The sequence below is a fragment of the Sorghum bicolor genome, chromosome 9 (genome assembly GCF_000003195.3).
Source record: "Sorghum bicolor cultivar BTx623 chromosome 9, Sorghum_bicolor_NCBIv3, whole genome shotgun sequence".
Classification (NCBI taxonomy): Eukaryota; Viridiplantae; Streptophyta; class Magnoliopsida; order Poales; family Poaceae; genus Sorghum; species Sorghum bicolor.
In genome coordinates this window covers 10,256,576-10,270,623 of record NC_012878.2, presented here as the reverse complement: position 1 = coordinate 10,270,623, position 14,048 = coordinate 10,256,576, and the positions used below count along the sequence as shown (strand labels likewise).

The 14,048-nt window shown below is 41.6% G+C and overlaps 1 protein-coding gene across 1 annotated transcript; it reads left to right on the top strand.

Annotated features, from left to right (window-relative positions):
* On the top strand, window positions 2,583–8,056 carry LOC8055738 (probable serine/threonine-protein kinase PBL23). The gene is made up of 5 exons (XM_002440736.2): window positions 2,583–3,250; window positions 4,670–4,805; window positions 6,249–6,507; window positions 6,681–6,813; window positions 7,244–8,056. Exons 1-5 carry the CDS (start codon window positions 2,759–2,761, stop codon window positions 7,484–7,486), a joined length of 1,263 nt encoding a protein of 420 aa, XP_002440781.1. The 5' UTR covers window positions 2,583–2,758; the 3' UTR covers window positions 7,487–8,056.

Below are 14,048 nucleotides of genomic sequence, written 5' to 3'. Positions count from 1 at the left end.
CGGGAGGGGTTTTTAGAAACTAATAAAAAACAAATTACATAGCTTGTCTGGAAACTGCAAGACAAATCTATTAAGCATAATTAATCTGCCATTAGCACATGTAGGTTACTGTAGCACTTAAGGCTAATCATGGACTAATTAGGCTCAAAAGATTCGTCTCGCAATTTTCAACCAAACTGTGTAATTAGTTTATTTTTATCTATATTTAATGTTTCATGCATGTGTCCAAAGATTCGATGGGATGGATGAAAATTTTTTAAGTGAGAAACTAAATAGGGCCTTAGATTGGAGATAAAAATTTTTTGGGTGTGAAAGGATCAAGATGCCCAAGAGGGGGTGAATTGGGCTTCTCTAAAAATTTAAGCAACCTATAAGCTCTAATTCAACCCCTTGTGCCTAGTGTGACTAGAGAGCTACCGGATAAAAGTTTTGCAACCTAGTTACAATCCTATTCTAGCGTGGTAATTCTAGGAATGTAAAAACACAAAGTAAATGCTAGAAAGTAAAAGAGTAATGGAAGAAAGTGCTCGGTGATGTTTTGCCGAGTTATCAGAGAGTCGCCACTCTCCACTAGTCCTCGTTGGAGCACCCGCGCAAGGGTCTTGCTCTCCCTTGGTCCGCACAAGGACCAAGTGCTCTCTACGGGCTGATTCTTCGACACTCCATCGCGATGAATCGCCCAAAACCGCTCACAAGCTTGACACGAGCCACCCACAAGAACTCCAGGCGGTCTTCGTGCCTCCAATCACCACCGAACCGTCTAGGTGATGGCGATCACCAAGAGTAACAAGCAAAGAACTCTCACTTGACCCAAACAAGGCACTAGAGAGTGGTGGATGCACACTTGACTCTTGAAATTCAACTAGAGAAGGATTCTCACAAGAAATCACTCAAATCTCAATCCTATCTAGGCTCTTGCTACTCTCTTGCTCCGCAACAAATTTCTCAGATGTTCAAATGGGCAAGAGACCTCTCATGGATGAGGTGGAGGAGTATAAATACACCCCACGAAGTCCAAGGGTCGGCCAACTGTTTTCCACTGAAAACGGGGTCACCGGACGCTGTTGATGTTGCACCGGACTTTCTGCACCGAGCGTCCGGTGACACTTCAACGACTAACTGTACTGCCTCTGACAGGTCACCGGACGCTACTTCCCAGCGTCCGGTGGCACCATTCGGTGCTCTGGGGAGTTTTACAACCTCCCTGAGTTTAAGACCGGACGCTACCCGGTGCGTTCGGTGCTCGGGGAAGGTTTACAACCTCCCTGGGTATGGGACCGGACGCTGCCCGGTGAGTCCAGTGCCAGCTTCCGGTGCCTAACCCTAGGCACCACGCCCTCCAACGGCTAAGTGACCTCACCGGACGCACTCACAGAGCGTTCGGTGCAGCGTCCGGTGCCTACTTAGGCACCCTAACTTCGTCGAAACGCGACCGTTTCAAAACGAAGTTGGTTCCTCTCAAACTATGGACTATCTCTGAGCTGCCTAGTGCTAGATTTACCAAGTGTGCACCACACCTAAACCTAAAGCCTTGCCTAAGTCAAGCTACTAGATCAAAGCCCCTCTTAATAGTACAGTCAAAGGAAAACAAAGTCCTAAACTACTCTAAGTGCCCTTCTTCACTATATGGCACTTAGACCTAATCTAGTCTTGACGATGTCCGTCCATCCTTTCAAAACCGAAACGATTTCCACTATTAAGTAGGCATGTACGTCCCTGTTCATCGAGTACCTATTACCATGACCTCACTAATGACTTTGCCTCTGCAAAACACACGTTAGTCATAGTAATCAACATTGTCATTAATCACCGAAATCATTCGGGGCCTAGATGCTCTTTCAGAGTGTCACATCGGATTTTTCGGAAGGATGTCGGGAGGGATTTTTAAAAACTAATAAAAAACAAATTATATAGCTTGTCAGAAAACTGCAAGACAAATCTATTAAGCATAATTAATCTATCATTAGCACATGTGGGTTACTGTAGCACTTAAGGCTAATTATGGAGTAACTAGGCTTAAAAGATCCGTCTCGTGATTTTTAACCAAATTATATAATTAGTTTATTTTTTTATCTATTGTTCCATACATATGTTTAAAAATTCGGTTGGACGTAGAAAAATTTTGCGAACTAAGGCCCTGTTTAGTTTGCCCCCAAAATTTTTTTCATCCATCCCATCGAATCTTTAGACACATACATAGAACATTAAATGTACATAAAAAAATAAACTAATTACACAGTTTGGTTGAAAATCGCGAGACGAATCTTTTAAGCCTAGTTACTCCATGATTAGCCTTAAGTGTTACAGTAACCCACATGTGCTAATGACAGCTTAATTATGCTTAATAGATTTGTCTTGCAGTTTCATGACGAGCTATGTAATTTATTTTTTTATTCGTTTCTAAAAACCCCTCCTGACATCCTTCCGACATATCCGATGTGACATCAAAAAATTTTTTATCAGCAATCTAAACAGGGCCTAAACCCTTACTCTATTCTTTTGCCTTGTTGCTGACGGTGCCGCGAGCAATTCCATAGTACCCTCTGTACACGTTGCACTGCTTCTGGACCCGGCTGACCAGCGAGCCCGCTGTCCACCACCCCACTGCTGCCTGTCCCCGACCTCGGGTTCCGCGCAGAGGGAGGAATCCACTCCCAAACCCGCAGAAAACCCTCGTCGTCTTCCTCCAAATCACTCACTCGATTGATCTCTCCCCTCCGAACCCGGGAACCCCTCGAGCTAGGGTTCCAGCGACCCAATGGCGGACGGCGGCGACGAGTACAAGCGCGAGGAGTCGGTGACCCTGCTGGTCATCGTCTCCCTCGCCGCGCTCTCGCTCCTCTCCCTCATCGCCGCCTTCGCCTACTACTGCTACATCACGCGCAAGGTCTCCCGCCGCCTCCACTCGCTCCATCTCCCGAAGCGTTCCAGCTCCCCTCCTCCGCCTCCTGCCCGGGCCCCGCCGCGGCAGCAGCAGCAGGGGAAGGACAGCCCGTCCAGCAACTCCGCCAGCGACGGGGCCGGGGCGACGGCGGCGGCGATGTCGGTGGTGGTTGCTGGGGAGAGGGGCGTGCAGGTGTTCGGCTACCGGCAGCTCCACGCGGCCACGGGCGGGTTCGGCCGGGCGCACATGGTTGGGCAGGGCAGCTTCGGGGCCGTGTACCGCGGGGTGCTCCCCGACGGGAGGAAGGTCGCGGTCAAGCTCATGGACCGCCCAGGGAAGCAGGGCGAAGAGGAGTTCGAGATGGAGGTAAAAACAATTACTGACATTTGCGCATTTGGATCCTTGCTACTCAGCGCCGAATGCGGGTGTTTCCATGTGCTGGGTTTGGGGCTGGGACAGCAGTCACCGCGTCCTGTAGCGTGTTCCCCCTAGTTGGTAACTACTGGATCTGGCCATTGCGGCTTGGGCTTGCTGAAGCTCTGCGGTCCAAGCGGAGACATTTCTGGGTTGCGTGAGTGCAAATGGGGTCACTGTGCGTTGGGGGTTTCCGTGGTTGTTCGCTTACTTAAAGATCATATCCTCTTTCTAAAAATGGAGCAGTCACTTTGTGTGATGATAAGTGCGAAGTTCTCTACAGTTTACTAATTGTAAAATTTGGTCTCCACAAAATTTCGAGGTGAGGTTTATGTTTTTTAACTTCGGCTGGATTGTGAGTTTGTGACTGTCAGCTCTTTGGGGGTGTTTATTTAGTTGTAGTAATAGTAATGGTTGGTAAGCAACTAAAGCATATATGTGAAGCACTTAGTTCTTATTAGTTCATGGATAACTTTGTAGTCTTTTTCTGGCATGAGGGTAGTGTGACCATTTTGAGTGGACTGGGTGAAATTTAACTTCCCATTCCTGCTTCCGTCAATGCTCTGTTGGATGTAACTGCACAGTTATTTCGATATCCTCATGTATGCAGTATACTAGACATGTAGACAGGTAGTTAGTTAAGTGGAAATAGGAACACAAGCAGCCACTCAGTTCCACTAATACTTCACATATCCCCAATTTAGCCATGGGGATAGCAACAAATCAACAGCTAGAAAACAATTATCTTGCTGTAGGGATAGGCAACAGGCTTGGCATCTGATAAGAATTACCAGATTTGGCAACAGGTAGCGTGTTTGAACTCAGTAACCAGCAAGTAAGACATGCCGAGCTGTGAGACGAACACAATTTTTATGTGTTAGGTTAGCAGCTACTCCTGTGCTGGCTATAGGAATGGAAGTATATGCAGAAAATTGACATAAAGAGAAAATTGATGACTGAACTCTGTTGTTTTATCAGCAGCGGCTTGAGCTGCAGCTTTTGATTTTTTAGCTTCTGCTTGTTGATTTTTTGCTATTGACTTATGTAATAATTATTTAGCTTCTCAGAACACCAGAAGCCAGAAGAAACTCCTCAGCATGCTTTTCAGCTTTTAGTTCATTTCCTCATAAGCCAGCTTTTGAATAGGCAGTTCAATAGCTAGGCTGTTTGTTTTAGCTTCTGGTTGGTAGAAGCCAGCAAAAAGCTGACACAAACCGTTCCTGACTTGGTAATAGAGCGATAGGAACTTCTGGGTATAACTAAAATCTAATTTCATTAATTCTCCCATTCTTGATGGTTCACACAGTGTGAATGGACTGAAAATTTCGCCTGCAACTTTTTTAGTGTTTCTGAACACGTGATGTTTTGTAGGTGGAGTTGCTGAGTAGGCTCCGATCGCCGTATTTATTGGGCCTGATTGGCCATTGTTCGGAAGGTGGACACCGTCTACTGGTATATGAGTTCATGGCCAATGGGGGTCTCCAGGAGCATCTCTATCCAAACAGAGGTATACCATTTTGTATTGTCCAAATCTATTGTTGTTTTCTTTTTGCATTTATTTTGTGCATGTCATTTTTTAGGTAAATGCTTCACTCCTTTTCAATCGATAAATGCTCCAGACTTTACCTCACTGATAATGCCCAAAAGCATCAGCGTGTGCTTTAACCGTCTGATAGAAGATATGAGCAATAGAAGGTTATGTACTTTTAGTATGTTGATGTGCTTGTTGCAAATTTGCTAATATACAAAGTGAAAAGTAAAAAGTCTACATAACCTCCCAAACTATCTAGGGTAGAATACTTCATCCCCCAAACTATAAAACTGGATATTCTACCCCCTGAACTTTCAAAACCGGTCAAATAACCCCCTCGAGTGGTTTTAGAGGGTGGTTTTGTCTTTTTCTTTTTTATTTATTATTTATTTCCGCTGAAACTTTGAAAAATCATAATAAATCACAGAAAAATCATAAAATAAAAAATTCAATTTTGTTGGATTCCTGATGAGTAGATCTACACAGTGAATATATAATATGGTTTACTTTAGTACAAAGTTTTTGTTGTAGCTTTAAATCTATGTTTTTCTGTAATTAATTCGAATAATTCATATATGTAGTTCCTATGGTCCAATTGTGGTAAAAGTTTTATGGTAGGCTCATTATTGTATGCTTGAACTATGGTAAAAATTTCATTCTTATTGGATCACATATAACTTAGTTATAGATAAAGCATAGATTTAACAAGAATATAGCTAAATAAATCTATAACTAAGTTATACATGATCCAATGGATACGAAACTTTTACCATAGTTCAAGCATACAATAATGAGCACACCATAAAAAATTTACCACAATTGAACCATAGGAACTACATATGTGAATTATTCTTATCAATTGTAGAAAAATATAGATTTAAAGATACAACAAAAACTTTGTACTAAAGTATACCATATTATATATTAATTGTGTAGATCTACTCATCAGGAGTCCAACAAAATTGATTTTTTCATTTTATGATTTTTTCTGTGATTTATTATGATTTTTCAAAGATTCAGCAGAGATAAATAAAAAAGAAAAAGACAAAACCACCCTCTAAAACCACTCTAGGGGGTTATTTGACCGGTTTTGAAAGTTTAGGGGGTAGAATATCCGGTTTTATAGTTTGGGGATGAAGTATTCCACCCTAGATAGTTTGGGGGGTTATGTAGACTTTTTCCAAGTGAAAATTACCAGTATAGATACTAAGCTTACTGGTAGTTGGCATATTATAAAAAGTGAATCTGGAGAATTGCCACATTCAAGTATGGAAGTAAATAACCTTTTTTAGGTTGATATGTAAACATGAAGTTGGCTGAAATGTCTTCCTACCACTTAACACAGTGGGTAACTTGGGTATTGACACTATTTTTAAGACATTGTTTTTGCCAATTGATAGTTGTAAAACATTGTTCTAGGTTCCTGTGGTGGAATCTCAAAATTGGACTGGGACACAAGAATGAGAATTGCACTTGAAGCAGCCAAAGGTTTGGAATATCTTCATGAGCGTGTTAATCCACCTGTTATACACAGAGACTTCAAGAGTAGCAATATTCTCCTGGACAAAGATTTCCATGCAAGAGTTTCAGACTTTGGTCTAGCCAAACTTGGATCTGATAGAGCTGGTGGTCATGTCTCAACTCGAGTTTTGGGCACACAAGGCTATGTTGCACCAGAGTAAGATCAGGCTAATGTTCATTTATTACTTTTTATAGACTTGACTACTTACTGAATCCATTGTGCAATGTCATAAGTTGATATTGGCTTGTCATTTGCTCAATCACTTTTTGTGCTCTAAAGAACTGATTATACTGTCTCTAATATGATGCACATACTATAAATCTGTGTAGATACGCGTTGACTGGGCATTTGACTACCAAATCAGATGTGTACAGTTACGGTGTTGTGCTTTTGGAATTGCTTACTGGCAGAGTACCAGTTGATATGAAGAGGCCACCCGGAGAAGGCGTTTTAGTCAACTGGGTAAGTCGAAAGTTACTGATTAATATAGCTTTGCTTTGAGCTGTTTTCTTCTGCTAGCATGAATTATAACGTTAATGAATGTGTTTAGTTGTTAATATAAAGTTAGTATTGACTATAGGACATTGTCTCCTTCAACTGCAAAAGGTTTGGGTGATAACCACAAAAAAGTTTAGGTGATTATGATGAGCAAATTGGATATTTGCATGTTCTTCAGCTCTTCAAAGAGAACATGTACTTCAGTTCCTTTCTGTCGTAGAACTTCAATTGTCTTTGCTCGTATATACTTTGATTTTTCATGTACAAAGTCATGACATGTATTAATTAGAATGGACCTGCTTCTCTTCCTTGTACTTGGATGGAAAACATCAGCTTGTGTTGTGATAGTTGAACATTGCATATGTATAACCTGTCACTTGTTGAATTACTGCAGGCATTGCCTATGCTCACTGACCGAGAAAAAGTTGTGCGGATCTTGGATCCAGCATTGGAAGGTCAATATTCCTTGAAAGATGCTGTCCAAGTGGCTGCTATTGCTGCCATGTGTGTTCAACCAGAGGCTGACTATAGGCCATTAATGGCTGATGTTGTCCAATCGCTGGTTCCACTTGTCAAGAACCGTTCTAATCAGAAAGCTTCCAACCCCAACGTGCAATCATCGAAGCCACTTGACTAGGAAAGCATGTGTTTGATCTGCAGTCTTTGCCCGTCTTTCTGGAACCCTTTGTCATCTATAACTAACTACTGCCGAGGCAGATATTCACATCTTAACAATGATTGTCTGCTGGTGCGCTCCTGATTTTGTAGGGTGTGTTGTAAGCAGGTAGCCAGGTAGGTTGCAAATTTAAAGGGAATCTGGTTGAACGGTCCTGAGAGCTTATTTGAGTTTGAAGGGAAGTTTCTGTCATGTACAATTAGCTGCCATGGTGATGGTGGGTAGCTGCCTAGTTGGGATTAGTACTTGTTGTGGGGAGTTCGTCATTAGATGGTAGGTTTGGTATGAGCTGGCAGAACTGTTTGTAGAGTACTGCACTAATTTCCTTTTGGCTTATTTATGTTAGGGAAGTAGCTTAGAAGATCGTTGTGCACTTGTACAGGGTCTTAACTTTTAAGCTGCTAAGTGTTGTGTATCCTTGTCAGTAGCGGGTGTTGTCCTTGTATTTTAGTATTACTAATTACTAATGTATAGCACGTTTCTGAATTGGTTTTGGTTTCATTGCTGTTTGAGCAACGTACCTTCTTTTTACCTTGTTCTGTTGATTTTTTGTTAATCTTTCAACTGGTTCAGAAAATGGAACATATTACAACAAAAAGGTGAAAAAAGTCTGAAACAAGAGGACATCACAAATTCACAATGTCGTTCAGGTTGCCAGGATTCGATGTGTTCAGTCACCAAACGTTCATGACAGGACTTGTTTGCACATGATTAATGTGGTTGATGACTTTCAAGCCAAATGGTTGATGGTGAATCACCGAATCACGTTTCTTGGTGTTCCTGCAAGTGTCATCAGGCATTTCAACAAATGGTTGGTCCGTTATAACGACCAGCTGAGGACTGCATTAGGAACAGAACAAGCATTCCAAAAGATTGTGCAGGCCGCATCAGCAAAAATGGCTAACAAGACCTGCATGTCAAAATGTCGGATGAGTTTTGAAGTGTAAATAATGCCTAAAACGTGAGCTTCGCTGGTTTTCTGCACCGACGCTGCGGGTGGCCAACAAGTCCGCCATCTCTCTGATCAAGAACATAGTGCACCACGACCGGAACAACCATATCGACGTTCAGTTCCAGTTCACGCGTGAGAGAGGGGAGCGAGCTCGCCGGCGACTTGATCCCGGCTATTCTCTGACAGTCTGGGTGGGTCTGTGCGCCACCTTCCCCACTGCTGGTGCACACACTAGCCACCCAGCGTGGAGCCGATGCTGCTCGACGCTCAGTCCACCGTAGCCGTATCAGAGTAAAGAACGGGAGCAAAATTAGCAGGTCAGCTCTAGCCCCTGAGGATTTTGTTTTCCTATCTGGGTGAAATCAAATGCTGCTCTTTTAGGGCTTGTTCGGTTACTCCAAATTGAGTGCCTGGAATCGTTCCTGGTTGGATTGATTCACTAATTTATATAGCGTTGATGATCAACTGGAATAGTTCTAAGGTCTAATCCAGACCAAACGAAAAGGGCTTTGGATCTTTTTGTGTAGCGCAAAACAATTCTTTGTGAAGGTTTTTTCCCCCTTTTTCACGAATTTATTTGGGATATTTTTGTGTTGCACACCACTTTATAGGTCCTGGTATCAGTAGTGGTTTGGTGATAGAAAGACATTAACCTTCAAAGTGTTTAGTAATTTAGTAAATTTCTGATCTTAGCATTTCTTCCTTTAGTAAAAGCAGCAAACTGGAAGATGGCAGCAAAGTACCTATATGGATCTCTGTTCGCTTTGAATCTGCCAACCATCCAACAATGTTTTTGTCTAAAAAAAAAAATCAGCGAACAGTACTTTCAAACATGACTTTTCAAATAAGCGAACATGCTCATTTTGTAGCCAAGGTTTGTGCTGCTCAATTCCTCGATTCTTAGGACACTCACAATGCAAGACTCTATCATAGAGTCCAAGACAATTAATTATATATTATTTATGGTATTTTGCTGATGTGACAACATATTTATTGAAGAGAGAGGTAGAAAAAATAAGACTCTAAGTCTTATTTAGACTCTAAGTCCACATTGTTCGAGGTAATAAATAACTTTAGACTCTATGATAAAGTCTGCATTGTGAGTGCCCTTATGTGATTGTGTACTGCATAGTTCTTGTCCATATATAACTTGTTCCGTGCAAGCTAAAATAAAAGCGCGCACCCCGCCCGGCTTCAGCCTGCACCCTCTCTCTCTCTCTCTCTCTCTCTCTCTCTCTCTCTCTCTCTCGGCGACCATGGTGGCGACATGACGGATCCGTGGCCGGCGAGCTCCGGTGGCCTACATTTGCGTCCCACCGCCTCCCCAGCGCGTGGCCATGGCGGATGCAGTGGTGGCGGTGCTACTGGATTCAGTGGCAGATCCGCTAAATCCTGCGGCGGCACATCGGATCCACTACGAGGTAGCCTGCCTCCTCCTCGTCCTCCTCGTCCTCTTCCTCTTGGATCTGCTATCTAGGGTTTTGACGAGCTCTACCCCTCTCTTCCCCAACTCTAGTGGGCTTAGAAAGGGAAAGGGATTTGAGGAGAAAGGTAGGCCAGACAGTGGGGATGGTTGATGGGCGGTTTAGAGATGCTAGCGATGGTAGGGGCGGTCAGGCCAAGTAGGGACAGGGGAGGCTCGCTGGAGCTAGAGATGATGGCAGCTGGCGAGCTCGTCGGAGCTGAAGAAGAGGTGGCGATCGGGAAGAGGAAGAGGGTGGCCACCACAAGCACTAGGGTTCACCGGAGCTTTGGCGAACCCTAGTGCCCACGGCGGAGCAGTGGCCGGCGGCGGAGGTAAGGGCACCGGAGTCGGGGAATAAAGATATGGTCTATTTTTTTTCCTTTTTTGGCAAGCAAAATTATTTGTTTTCCAAATTGGAGTGTGCAGGCGGAAAGCGCATTTCCGTGCATGCGGTAGTAACTCCCTTAATGAAAATGCCTCCTCTTTTGCTAACATCTTGGTACTTGTGTCAAACCTGCAGAAAAGTAGCTACATGGCAGAGCTAGTTGTGGTCAGTGTCTCATTTGGCTTCGTCTTCCATGTGAATGATCAGTTAGGAACTCCTTAGTTTTATCTTCTTTATGCTTAACGAGCTTGTCTTATATGTCGGCCAAGTGCTTGGAAACTGGAGAAACGGTGTCAATCAAGAAGGTGTTGCAGGACCAATGTTATAAGAATCGTGAACTTCAGCTTATGTGCTCGATGGACCAGGACCACCCAACGTCATCCTCTTGAGCGACTGTTTCTTCTTGATTACAAGTAGGGACGAGCTGTTTCCTAAACCTTGTCATGGAGTTTGTCCCTGATTTCTATCGTGTGCCCAAGCACTACATCAATGCAATCAGCGGATGCCAATTATCTATGTCAAGCTTTACATGTATCAGGTTTGTGGATTGTGATTGCAAAATCAATTAATATTCTAAAATTCCTGCCTTATTTTGTAGTGATATGTTGTGCCTTAGAGCATCTCCAAGAGATTAGCTAAAAACATTAGCCAAATTTACTGATTTAGCTACTCTCTAAAATAGATTTGACAAAAAAATATTAGAGTACTCCAACAGATTCTGTAAAAGATGGCTAGTGAGGTAGGCTATCCAAAATTAGAGAGCCAATAAGGTGGTATAGAGAGCTACTAAATTTGAAGAGTCATTTACAGAGTCTGTTGGAATCGTTTTTCATTTAACAATAGCTAAATTTACCTTTAGAAAATGATTTAGCTAATTTCTTGGAGATGCTCTTATGACTTCTTAATTTATCTTCCTGCTCACATAGTGTGCTCTCATTTTTTATGTTTATAACTACATTCTAAAATATCTTTAAATATCTTATAATATTGTTTGATAATATTCATTTATTGTTAATATGGATTTGAACTATATTGCAGCAAGCACAGAACTACTCAACACTGAGTTTAGGGAAGACTAAAACAGACAATATTTCCTTATCCCTAATCTTTCATCATTGATTATTTGCCTTATGTTATTTATTTGTTTTTCAAAGTTAATTCAGAGATTGGAGGATTGCACTTCTGGCAGGATTTCACTAAGTGAGGAACTAACCTCCTACCACCAAGAACATGTTGAGTCTTTCCAAGGTTTGTCACAATGTGCATCCCTCAAGTTGTTTGACGTAATGACTTGCAGCCTTGGTTGATTCATACATTGTGATTGTCATATATTGTCTGCCTTCGTTTCCTTTTGCTTTAGTACATGCTCCCTAATTTCTATTTTCCAATGGCAATTAAACAAATATGCTTATTAAATTTTACAACTTTTCTTTTGCTTAACTAGGTTCATGAAAAGATGCTGGTATTTTCAGCATTACTTCACTAGCTATACTGGCTTTCCTATTTATATGTTTTTTAGAGTTGAAGGGCCATGCCCAGCCTTAGCATTAACCAAGACAAAATGTTTACAACATTTATCTCGTTTAACAGAGACACAGCTCATCATCCAGCGCTAGCAGAAACACACACCAACCCCAGCTCATGAGCCAAGTCGAATTGAATTCAGCCAAACTAAACCACTTGTTGTCATAAGCCTTTACAACCATTTGAATACAGGTAGAAGATGAGGCCTTGTGACAATATTTCTCAGCTTCTCCAGTTTCTGATTGTACTCCAGGATCTTTTCCTTGGGACAGAGCAGTTTCCAATTCTGGAGCATATTGGCAACACGCTCGATTAGAATTTTCATATCTTTCCAAAGACAACCCTGAAAGCATAAACTATTTCTAAGCTTCCATAGCCCCCACAGGCCAGCAACACAAAACATATTGTCAACTAAAAATCTCTTATTGCTTAACCACATAGTGCCAATAAATTCAAAGGATCTACCTACATATCTACCACTCACCTCAGCTAGACAAACCCACATTTGACTAGCAACCACACAATCAAAAAAGAGGTGATGGACAGATTCAAACTCAACACAGAACAGGCAGGACTTGTCTTCTACTTTCCTTCTTAAACTTAGATTATCTCTGGTTAACAACTTGTTTTTGGACAAAAGCCAAAGAAAGAAGTGTACTCTAGGGAGCATTTTCAGATTCCACACAGCAGGAACATGGACCAATAAAATACCTCTGAAATTAACTATGTTATATAAAGACTGTGAAGAATATACCCCATTAGAAGTGAACCTCCAGATCAAAGCATCCTCATGATTACTAAAGCTAATTGTACAATTTCTAACCAGATATCCATTAACCTAATGTCACAACATTTTCTGAAAGTGCGCTTGAGACCAACACCATCCCACAGATTAGCTACTGTTTCAGACTTTTCTTTGAGTAAGATATACACCTCCCACTCCTAGTATTGAATAGTGGAGGGACCTAGCCAATTATCCTCCCAAAACATCACCTTCCTACCATTCCCTATTTTCCAGGTGTAACCCATCTTGGCAGCTGAGGCTGCCCAGATCATACCTCTAAAAAATTGAGAACTACCAACAGTTGGACTATAAAAAATGTTAGCCTTACTAGTTGCATATTTATGATCAATAAGCTCCCTCCAGGTTCTTTTCCAATTTATATGTAACTGTTAGATATGTTCAACTTTCAAATTTGTAGCATCTGCATGGTATCTTTTCCTTGGCTTCAAATTTTAGACAAAGGACGTGTACTTCAGTAATGCCTGGTCTAAGTCACTTTCCTATGAAGTGGATATTACTGGAATTAATCTATGTGACCACTAAACTTTTACTAAAGTCAATGAACATGACCAAACAACCCAATAAGAATCTAGGTGCTTTTTCTTGACAGTTACAAATGGTTCGACTGTATGTTACCGACCACCTAACCATACTAGTTGCAAACAAATCTCTTTCATTTCTCGATATATAGGAACTCAACAATGGAAGGGGCCACTCATTCAAGAGGCCAAATAAAAGACGAGGTTCTATATTCAGGTACCATTTATCCTTACCCAAAGTGATCCTAGGCATTGTTTTATTATTTGCTACTTGCCCAAGCCTATGCTACACTATGGCTTTTGTACTTTATTCTATCTGATGATGGATGATGTTTAACATATTTCTACATTCTTTTTAGATGATATGTAGGCTCATATAGTGCAGATATAAATTAGTTTGTCCCACTAACTTTACAAACAACCATTATTCCATTGTCCTGTCCACAACTTTACTTCTATGTGATTAAATTCAAACACAATAAATCCATACAGTCGTATCACTCTCAACTTTGTTTCTTTATCCAACCAATACTCATCCATACAGTTCTGCAAGTTATGAAACCAATTTGTGTAATATAATCCCCATCCTATTCAGTTTTGTTGATTTTGGTAAATATAATGTTTATTTACTGTGCTACCTCATATCTTCATGCAATCTAGTGTTCAATCATGAAGCATTTGTCATTTATAAATGTTTTCTCAGCCTTATAATACATCCTAGGCCAGATACCTTGCCATGATGTGCAGCAAACTAAAACTATTTACTTTTCACTCATTTGGAGGTGACCTTCCAACAATATATTGCTATTTTCCACATTTATACCTGCTCTTTTTTCCCACAAAAGAGACCTTCGTGCGATGCTAGGTGACCATG